General features: G+C 35.4%; 1 protein-coding gene across 1 annotated transcript; it reads right to left on the bottom strand.

Annotated features, from left to right (window-relative positions):
- Positions 1-1,449: 1,449 nt before the first annotated feature.
- Positions 1,450-2,394, bottom strand: LOC100922250 (olfactory receptor 4M1). The gene has a single exon (XM_003755750.2). It carries the CDS (start codon positions 2,389-2,391, stop codon positions 1,450-1,452), a length of 942 nt encoding a protein of 313 aa, XP_003755798.1. The 5' UTR covers positions 2,392-2,394.
- Between the last annotated feature and the right edge of the window lie 8,758 nt (positions 2,395-11,152).

Below are 11,152 nucleotides of genomic sequence, written 5' to 3'. Positions count from 1 at the left end.
GGATTTATGGACACATATACTTCCTCATGTTGATCCATGTTTGTTACATAGTGCACTACTAGCCTGTGCTATATTACTATGTGCTTGTGTAATACCTCCTATGCTAATGGATTTATGTATACTTGTTTCAGTTTCAGGCCAGAAGAATATCTCCCCACTTCCCTTTGGTGCTCACCTCCCTAAGAAGTCAGAGAAGGCTTGATCACTTTCCTTTGGTGTTCTCTTAAGCACATACTTAGTATGATATGGTGATGTGATGGCTCTCCTAACAGTTGGCCCATGCTCAGTGCAATATAGTGATGTAATCATACTGAAGTATTTAAGGGCTGGGAGGACTGGGAAAGAGCCTCTCTGCCACAGACACAAAGAAGACTTAAGGATCCAGACTCCAGATTCCAGACTCCATCTTTGACCAGCCTCATGGTGGCTCTCCTGCCTTCATCACTTCTCCACCTAAAGACCTAGGCCTGTCCAGAGATCCTCCAGAAAGCTAGTCTGGACATTACAGCATTCAACTCTTTTTAACTTGGAAATAAGGAGTGTTTCTACCATTTTTTCCTTTTAAGGCAGAAAAAAACCATTGTCTATTGAAAAATTTCTTGAAGAGTACTGGAGTTTATATGATAGGAAGCTACTCTCAGAGTCCTTCCCATAGGCCTGTTTTGACCTCTTAAATTACAATGTTTGGGGCAATTATTTAGGGGAGGAGATGGAGAGGGAAAGGAGGATGAAAGGCAAGGAGATCAGTCTTATCACTTTATAGTTATGTAAACAGCTTCTGGGCAGCTAAGTGGCATAGTGGATGAAGTGGTAGACTTAAAGTCAGGAAGTCTTATGTTCAAATCTGGCTTCAGATACTTACTATTGTGTCTGCCTGGGCAAATCACTTAACCCTAATAGTCTCAGTTTCCTTATCTGTCAAATGAAATGGAAAACGAATGGCAAACCACTCCAGAATCTTTGCCAAGAAAACCCCAAATAGGGATATAAAGAGTCAGACATAAGTGAAAAACAACTGAAAGACAAGTCTACTTCCAAAATATATGGGGATCATAGCTCCAAAGAAGATACTAAGTTTGTTCTGAGTGATTTTATTTTGAGTTAGCTCATGATATGTGTGGCTTCCATTTCTGTCCCACTCTGGGAAGAGTGAAAGTTGTGATGGAGAACTTCCACAATCAGTTTCATTCTTTGCACCTATCACTAGATAGCATTTTATGAGTCTTATTCTGTGACAGATTTTGGAAACAACTTGCCTGCTCATTTTGTGTAGTAAGACCCTTTCAATCTCTATTCCTCTGCCTTCCTTTTAGAAATTTGAGGAAACAGTATAAGTTTAAAGCCCTAAATCAAAAGAGCTAGTTAAAAAACAAAAGAGGTATTATCACAACTGTCTAGTTTGGGAATATTTATCTCACTGAACCTCAGTGGGAGGATACTCATGATCACTCACTTCTCTTTACAGAAGATGTATTTTTTGGTTATCTTCCTCATGGCAGTTTTCACTTCCTTGTTACGTAATGTGTAGATGATGGGATTCAGTAAGGGGAAGATCACAGTGTGAAACACAGATACTATCTTATCTAAGGAAAATGCATCAAAAGGACGTGCATAAATGTAGATGGATGGGCCAAACATCAAGACCACAATGGTCATGTGGGAATAGCAGGTGGACATGGCCCTACTGGTACTCTCCCCTGAGCCTGAATGCTTCTTGAGCATGACCAGGAGGAAGGCATAGGACATGAGTAATGCGATGAAACACACTACAGAAATCAGCCCACTACTGAAGATCATAACCAGTTCCTCTGGGAAGGTGTTAGCACAGGCAATGCGGACCACCTGGGTGATATCACAGAAATAGCTGTCCAGTTCATTGGGTCCGCAGAAAGGCAGACGAACGATGAGGGCCACCTGGATTATGGAGTGGATAAAGCCACCCAACCAAGAGCACGCCACCAGCACACAACAGAGACGCCGGTTCATGATGGTAGCATAGTGCAAGGGTCGGCAGATGGCAGCGTAACGATCAAAAGCCATCACTGTGAGCAGGAACATCTCAGAAGCCCCAACAAAGTGCAGAAAGAAGAGTTGAGCAATGCAGCCCCCAAAGGAGATGATCTTCCTTTCAGCAAAGAAGTCCACAAGCATTTTAGGGGCTGTGATAGAGGAATACCAGATGTCAAGAAAGGCTAGGTTTGCCAATAGAAAATACATGGGCGAAGTCAGGTGGGCATCTAACCTGATAGTGAAAATAATGAGAATGTTTCCTGGCAAGATTAACAGATAGAAGGAAAGAAATATAACAAATAGCACCAGTTGTACCTCCCGGGTTTGGGACAGCCCTGTGAGGACAAATTCCGTTACTCTGGTGTAATTATCAGGCTCCATTTCTTCACTTTATTTCTCATAGCATGACTAAAGAAAACAAAGAAATTAAAATGACTCATAATATCAAATATGAAACAGCTTGCTGTTTTCTCACTTTTCTCCCCAGAAACACCAAATCTATAGTGTTATTATGAGATTATAGGAAAATCTGAAATTATAGGAAAATCCTTTTGGATGACCTCATTTTAAAAATAGTTAACCTAAGGCAGGAAGAAGACAAATGGTCAATCTGAGATCTGTCTTTATAGTAGAATCAACAGTACTGATTAAATTTTGACTTCTCAAATATCAATCAATCAATCAATAAAATATCATAAAAGTGCCTTGTATGTATGAAATGCTAGGGATAAAAGAACAAAAATGAGAAAGTACCTGGCCTCAAGGAACTTACATTTTATCAGAAGAGGTGAAGTGCATATATGAATATAAATATGAATATATATATATAATATAAACATAAATTGAATTTGCAGGGTGAGAGAAAAAATTAAGGTCTGGAGTAAATAAAGACTTCAAATTAAAGGTAGCATTTGAACTCAATTTTGAAGGGAACAAAGATGTCACAAATGAGCACTTTGTTAATTTAATATACCTCTTTCTACCAAAATAATGAATTCCATATGATTCCCCTAGAGAACAGAGATCATTTCATTTTTTCTATGTGTATCCCCTTTACTTCAGTTTAGTGCTTGGCATATAGTAAGAGCTTCAAAAAGATTTTTCATTCTGTTCCATATGCTGTGTCCATAACTATTTTAAGTTTTCTGGGTCACCTTCTTTCTTTTCTCTCTTCCAATGGCTTCATCAGTTCTGATGGCTTCAATTATAACTTAAAGGCAACTAGGAAGTTCTGACTTCAAATCCAGTTTTTAGACATTTACTAGCTAAGTAACTTACCAACTAAACTAGTTGTTTAATCTTTTTTGTCTCAGTTTGCTTAACTATAAAATGGATATGACATTAGTACCTACTTCATAGTGCTATTTTGAGGTTCAAGTGAAATTATATTTGTCAAAGCCCTTAGGACATTGCCAGGCAGTCTCTTTCCCTTCCAATTTTTATACAGGTGACCCAGATTTTTCCAGTTTCAGTCACTCTCCTGAGCTCTTCACTTCACATGTGCCTAATGAGCAAAGTAGATATTTTGTGGACATGTAAAACTCAATGTATCTAAAATTGAACTCACTTTCTTTTGCCCCCCAAACTCATTTCTCTTTAAACATCCCTGTGAAGGAAAACATGGTCCTAGCTACTCAGGTTTTTAACTGAAGAGTCACTACCCTATTTAACAAATTCCAAGAGTTTCCTGATGTTGGGATCAAATACAAATTTTTCTGTTTAGAATATAAAGTCCTTTTCTTTCTGGCTTCACTTGGGCCTCTTTGTATATTATTCCTCTTCATTCATCCTATGGTCCAGCCAAACTGACTTTCTTGATGTTTCTTGCATAAGACATTTCATCTCCTTTTTTTTTGTGACTTTGAATAGACTTACCTTTCCCTTACCTAGAATCATCCAATCAATCAACAATTATTTGCTAAGAACCCATTGATGTTCTGGGTACTGTGCCCTATAAAGGATGGGAAAAAATCCCTGCATTTTAATGGGAAACATATATAAAAATATATTCAAAGTAAACATAAATAGAATAAATGCAAGGTAGTAAAATACAAAGTATTACAGGAGGGAGAACATTGAAATACATTCCCTTCTTGTCTCTACTTCTCACAATTCCTTGCTTCCTTCAAAATTAAGTTCAAATGCCATCTTTAATTTGAAGTCTTTTCTATTCACACCAGACCTTAATGCTTCCTCCCACTCGGAAATTCAATTTATGTTTATATTGTGTATATATACATATATATATATATATATATATATCCATATTTATATTGTTTATAAGTGCACATCACCTCCCTTGACAGAATGGAAGCTCCTTGAGGCCAAATACTATCTCATTTTTGTCCTTTTATCCCTAGAATCTCATATATACAAGGTGCTTTTAAAATACTTATTAATTGATTGATTGATATTTGGTAAGTCAAACCAGAGTATCCTTCTATTAAGCCCTAAATTAAATATTTTCTCAAATTTTATATAAACATTTGTAATTGTCACTCACAACATTTTATTTCTGAATAACTTAAAAAATTATATCTAAAAAAAGTCAGTGTTTCTTGTAATCTTAATTTGAATCTCTAGAACAGAAAGATCAGAAGGGCCTTTCCATTCTAATAATGAAACTTTTTATAATTTATCTTTAATTCAGTTCTCTAAAATGAAATTTATTAAACTCTGGGTTGTGACCCCATAGGGGGTCTTGTGTAACTAAATGTGAGGGTTGCAAAATTATGATTTATTATCAGTATATTTTTGATTTGTATTTCTTTTGTACAACCACAAACCCAGGATTGTATAAAAACTTTCTCAGGAAAAAAGGATTCATGGATGGAAAAAGTTTAGGAAAGTCTGCTCTAAAAGATACAGGAACCAAAATTAGTATACAAAAAATGCCTCTGAAAAACAAAAGAGAGGGTACCCAGGTTATTTGCTTTAAATAGCATTAACCTTTCTCCTAGGAGAACCTTCAGAGATGACTTAATCACTGTGACTTTCATTACAAGTAAATCCCCTAAAAACTATTGGTTTTGTCCTCCATTATCAAAGAGGACCATAATATCAATGAGGCGACACCATGACATGCAAGTGAATTTTCTTGAATTCTTTACTGATTCTTTAGCCTCTTCCTGATTCCTTAAAATGGGTGCTTCTCAAAATTTCATCCATAGATTCCTCCTGGGACTTATCTTTCTTTGTCATCCTCCTTTTCTCTCTTCTCATTTCCTTTTATTCCTCTCCACTTTCATTTCTTTTCCTATCCCTTCCCTTTGCCCTTGCCTTCCTGTTCTCTCCACTCTTTCCCACTCCTCCCTTTCTCTCCCTTTTTCTTCCCTCCTTTCTTCCTCTCCCCTTTCCTTCCTTCCTTTAATCCTAAAGCAAAGGTTTGCCCAAGTCAGTCCTTAATTCAGAATCATTCAATGGCTCCTCATTGGTTATAGTGATACTTTTCAAATGCATTCATTCCATCACTAAAAAATTTCGAGCCTAGCCCTAATGTATTTATATTTACTTGTTAGTTATATGTACATGCAATCATACTGGTGATTATATACGTTGTAAACGTTACACAAGAAATGTTTTTAAATAATGATATAAAGATTACATAATATCTGATGATGTCAAGGGAGTGCCACCAAATAGGAGAATGGCATGATCATATTTAAAATTTTAAAAAATCATTTTATCAGGTATGTGGTGAGCAAATTGAAGAGGGAGAGACTTAAGATAGTAAGACCAACTGGAAAGTTTTAGTCCATGAGAAAGATGATAAAGTTCTAAATTAGAATGTTTGTTGTGTAAGTAGAATGCCAATGGTACCTGAATAGGTGCTGCTTTAGGTGCTTGGATAGCAATTAGGTTTATAACTAAGCTGAAGGAATAAGTTAGCTCTGAAAAAGATAGGTTAGGAGTTTATATGTAAGAAAGAAAACTCAGAGTAAGAGAGAGAAATGCTGTGAGATAAAGGTAAAGTATATTGTTTTAGAAATAAGCTCCAAGATGTTCAATCCTAGAAATTTTTCCTGTTTTCTAATTAATTGATCACAGACCCCTTGGATTCATGCCATGACATCCCAGACAGCTATATCCATCAACAGGAATGTTCTTTTCTTCCTCTGACCTCATATAAAACTTAATATTTGACTGATGCTCTTAAATTGTACACTATAATTTTGGGTTATTACAATGCGATTATATTATTAATTTTGATTAAATCATTACACTGCATATTTACTCACTCCTGCTAGATTACACACTCTGTAAGAAAAGGAATTATGTAAAAATTTTATGTTTTTTTTCTGTTCTTTCCTTTTATAAAACCCTTCAAATAAACTGTATATTTTTAATCTAATAGATACTTACCAAATGATAAATAAATGAATGAATCCTAGTGAGGGTTCCCAACATGAATTCAAACAATCCTCTTTACTTCTCTGACCATCAGGTTTCTCATCTATAAAATGGAGAGAATAAACTTAGAATGGATTAAGTATCTTTCCATCTACAACTTTTTAAGTTGTTAACTGAATGCAGATACCAATGTAATATAGTTTTAACTACATTTCACCATTCTAAACATTGTTACTTAAAATTCAATTTAAACTGTTCTTTGAAGAAATATAGTCTATAAATATATTGTAAACAAAAGAGATATTTTCCCTCTAAGCTGAAAGTAACTTTTGGCCTTGACCTAGACCTTAGTCCTTAACACCTTTCAATCTCTGTTCCCAATAATATTCACTCTGTCTCCCAATAGGTTCCTCCTGACCAACAGAATTTATTCCCTCTCAAGCAACACATACTAAGAGCAGAAAACTTGGGCCCAAGAAAGAAAAGAAGGAGAATCCTAATCCTAATTCAAAGCTCCTCTTCCCTAAATATATCACAAAGTTGGTCATTTAATAATGCCTTTTTTTTTTTGGCTTGAGTAACACATGAAGATCAGCTATTGATATATGAATAGAAATTCCATACTTCAGTCAAGGGAAAGTCTACCCTAATAAAATTACAGATCATCTAGGATATTTTTTAAATGCACTCAATGATTCAAACATTTTAAAGCTCTAGCCCCATTGTGATTTTATTTTATCTTGGAAAGCACTTTGATCTTTAACATTAAAATGTTTACACTTTAGTGTTAAACCTGAGTCTAAAATTTTGTTTTAAAAAATCATTTCACTGAAAATATCATTTGTTTTCAAAGACTGTAACTTGGATGTGAAGGTTTCTTTACTATGGTGTCATATTAGTAATCATCTAAAAGGCTTGGATAACACAAAAGACAAAATGGAAAATCCTAGTTTTACTTTTTGTATTCCTGGTGGAATGTTCCTCTCTTTCTTGGAGGAGAATAGTCTTGGAAACAAGCTGACTTTATTGAAGTCTCCATGTCTCCCCTAAGGCTTCCAAGTAAAAAAAAAAAAATCAAACTCCTATTGTTAGGGGACAAAAACAAACAAAAGCCAAACACCTATTTTGATCATGGAAGGAAGTAACTAAAGCAATAAGAAATGGAATTTTACTTCATTTTTAAAAATCAAACATCAGTTTCTGAATAGAAAGTAATATGAGCACCAAGAAAATTCAAATTCAATATAAGCTTCCCAAATAGAGTATGTGGAAATGAATTATGGAAAGCACTTCAAGAACTGAGACTTTGCCAAGTTTAATGATAAACTCCCCACCCCCATAATTCTAATGGGAGCTTTTGCACTGGGGAAAACTCGCAACTAGATTGTTGCATTCCAGCTGTGTACCAGTGGGACTGGCTGAGCTTTTGGTTTTGCCCAGACAAAGGTTATGCTAGCAATATCAACAGCCTGGAAAGACAATCTCAGCCTGCCTCTAGTTGCATATATTAGATTAAAAAACTAATACTTTATACTTCACTGCTCATAATGGATGCTTGCTAATTAGCATTTATATACCTAATAATGTTTCATTTTCCCTCTCTCAGATGAAGGCATTAATGAAGAGGCCAGAAACCCTCAAGGAATCAATGGAAATCATAGAGGTAGCATTCAGGCTGGCCCCTCTCTATGGCCAACACTACAGACTCTCCCTGAGAAAATATAAGAGCTTCTTCTTCAGAAATAATATAGTGAAGATCAGAATATTGGATGAATTATGTGATTAGGCTTCTAGGAAAAGTGGAAGAAGGAGAAGGGGGAAAATGAGCTTTCTTGGCAGAGAGAAAGGTGACTACCATAGAGGGAGGAATCAACTCTGTACCTCTTCTGGGAATATACAGAAAATAGTTGGTCTCTGGGGGTCATGGTGTTGGCAATGAGACTTTCAGTTCATTTAATGGGGTAAAAAAAAAACCACTCAAATTGGTCTGAAATGGTTTAATCAAAAAGACTTTGCTTTCACTCCTACTGAAATAAATGAAATAAAAATTTGATATTTCCTTGCTTGTAAGTTTCTGCTTCTGCCAAGTGATATTCAAGATGCATTGTCATATCCTCCAGCTTGCTTTCTGCATAGGGTTTTGTCAAGTGTGTAAGCATGTGGAGGAACATGTTAAATCTTTTTTACAGAATAAGGTTAAAGGAAATTACTATATTATGGGTATTTTAAGTCATGGCATATAGAAAAAGGAGCAGAAGGAAGATTTTATTATCTATAAAATGAAAGGATTCAGCCGAATGACCTCTACTATTCTTTCCAGCTCTAATAGGTCTATGAGTCTTTGCATTAAGCCAAAAGATCACATCAGGATTACCAGGATTGTTTTACCTAAGAACACTAGCCAACAGATATAATTACTGAGCTGATTCAGTGATCGTAGCTGATATTTATGTAAAAAATGTGTAGCTTACAAAGAACATTACATTCTCTATCAGATTTGATTCTCACAACAATCCTATGACTTAGATATTGTGCAGATGCAAAAACTGAGGAGTAGAGATTAGGAAATTTATCCAATTACACATAGTTAGTGACAAAACTGGGGCCTGAATGCAAACTGTGACCAAGAAAAGTGTTTTTAAAAAGAACAGAAACACATTAAAATGAATAGATTTGGTATATGGTAGATCAAAAGAACAGGAGTGAAAAAAATACAAAGGAGAGGCAACTTGGTGTAATAGAAAAATGAAAGTGTGCTGGATGTGGAGTAGAGAGACCAAGTTTGAATTCTGACTGTCACCCATTAGCAATGTGGCTTTGGGAACATCATTTAGAATCTCTGGTCCTCATTTTCCTCATTTGTAAAATAAGAGAGGAATAGACTAGATGACTTTCAAAGTTGCTTCTTGTATTAACATAATAATACTATTAAATTATGACCTAAGACACCTGAGTTTTAGTCTTGCTTCTACTATTAATTAGCTATGTGACTTTGGGCATTTAAGCTCTTGGTTAGTTGTCTTAGTTGACAACTGTAAAAATTAATAAATGTTTACTCAATCAATTTGACTTCATTTGAATTGAGTTAAATCGAAGGGGCTAAATATTTTCTATTTCTATAGAAATCTATAGAATTAAAGAGCTATAGAAATTCTATAGAATCTATAGAGAGGAGAGTGATGGACAAAAACCATCACAGAGAAGAATCAAGAGAAATTGGGGGAGGGGAGAGAATAGGAGAAAACAATAGACATATACCCATGGGTTCATAATCTAACAAAGAAAAAACAATAGGGCTTGAGAAATGACTTGAGCTGATTTTCTTATTTTGGGAAAAGAAAGCATTTCCCTATGATAATTTAATTAATCTCATGCTGTAAAATCTCTGCAATACCAAGGAAAGGTCACTGAATTTACTATCAGAGCACCTAGATTTGAAAACTTTCTTTGTTCCTTACTCCCTGAATAATATTGAGTAAGTCTTTTCATTTCTCCAAAGCTAAGTTTTCTTACCAATAAAATAATGAACACAGGATCAAACTGGTTTAAAAGGAAAAATCTAATGACTTTAGTGATCATCAAGCTCAATCCCTTAATTTTACAAATAAGGAAACTAAAGCCCAAAAAGGGTAAGCTACTCAACCATTGTTATAGTTATAAAGTGTCTAAGATGAGATTTGGACCCAAGACCTTCTTAATTTTAAGATACCATGAGATTACAACATTGTATCTATAGAACTGTATAGATGGGGATATTGAGAGCCATGAGAACTTTAGGGACAATGATTTAGCAATGGAGCATACTTGCAGTGATGGATCAACCTGAAAGTTTAATGAGACTGCATTGCTTTTCTGCTCCCAACTCCTACAAGGATTCTTTATAATAGAGCAGCCACGCAAAAAAGCAATTAGTAGGACTGGGAAGTATACCATGATAGTCTCATCAAATTCTCTGGGATTATTATTGAATGAACAGGTTCTTCAATAGTACTCAGATTCAATATTATACTGTTGGCTTAATTAGACCCAGACAGGTTAGATATTCCCTTTATAAAATGAACAATCACAAGGAAAGAAAGGAATATGATCACAGTGTTGAGTTTTAGACCCCCCCTTAATCTAACTACACAAAGTCTGTTATCAGTGATAATTTTGTCTGAAATTTAGGGAGTACAGATTGGTTGAGTCAAAGGAAACAATTAGCTTGGTGAATTGAGGGATCTATCAAGCATTAACATTTGTCTCTTTTATTCTTATTCTCATCTCTCATGAAGTTTCTAATTCCAGTTCTAGTTTTGAATCAGGAGCTCTGGTGAACTGCCTTTTCCAAAGGCTATTTACCAAATTGCCCAAGACTTAGTTCCTCAATCTCTCTTTTTTCTTTCTCTTTCTGTCTCTCTCTCACACAATACACACATACACACAAAATGGTTCTGATTCTTCCCTCTGAACTTTTCCTCCAGGAAATTTTTGAAATTAGGCTACTCTTTCTACTATCTAAGCATTCTATATGATCATTCTTAAAAACATAACCAGTTCTTTCCCTCATATATCCAGCAGTTGCTCTTCATATCAAGAAAGCAGCATCATTTCTCCCACCTATTGATCCTGGCCAGGTCCTGGAGAATCTATGGGCTGTGGGGAAGGCAAAGAGTAGACACCCAGCCTTCCCCACCTGCAGCAAGAGAATTATTGTCCCCTACCACTTGATATATAGAAACTTCTGCTCTAGTATAACAATGAACTAACTTGTGCCATTGGTTGTTACCAAGAAAGTTTATTCTTTTGGGAT

This window comes from Sarcophilus harrisii, chromosome 2 (assembly GCF_902635505.1).
Source record: "Sarcophilus harrisii chromosome 2, mSarHar1.11, whole genome shotgun sequence".
NCBI lineage: Eukaryota > Metazoa > Chordata > Mammalia > Dasyuromorphia > Dasyuridae > Sarcophilus > Sarcophilus harrisii.
Note: the sequence above shows the minus strand (reverse complement) of the source record. Positions and strands in the feature narration are given on the sequence as shown.

Excerpts from the sequence above, each read along its gene's own strand:
- LOC100922250 (XM_003755750.2), bottom strand. The coding sequence starts at position 2,391 with ATGGAGCCTGATAATTACACCAGAGTAACGGAATTTGTCCTCACAGGG.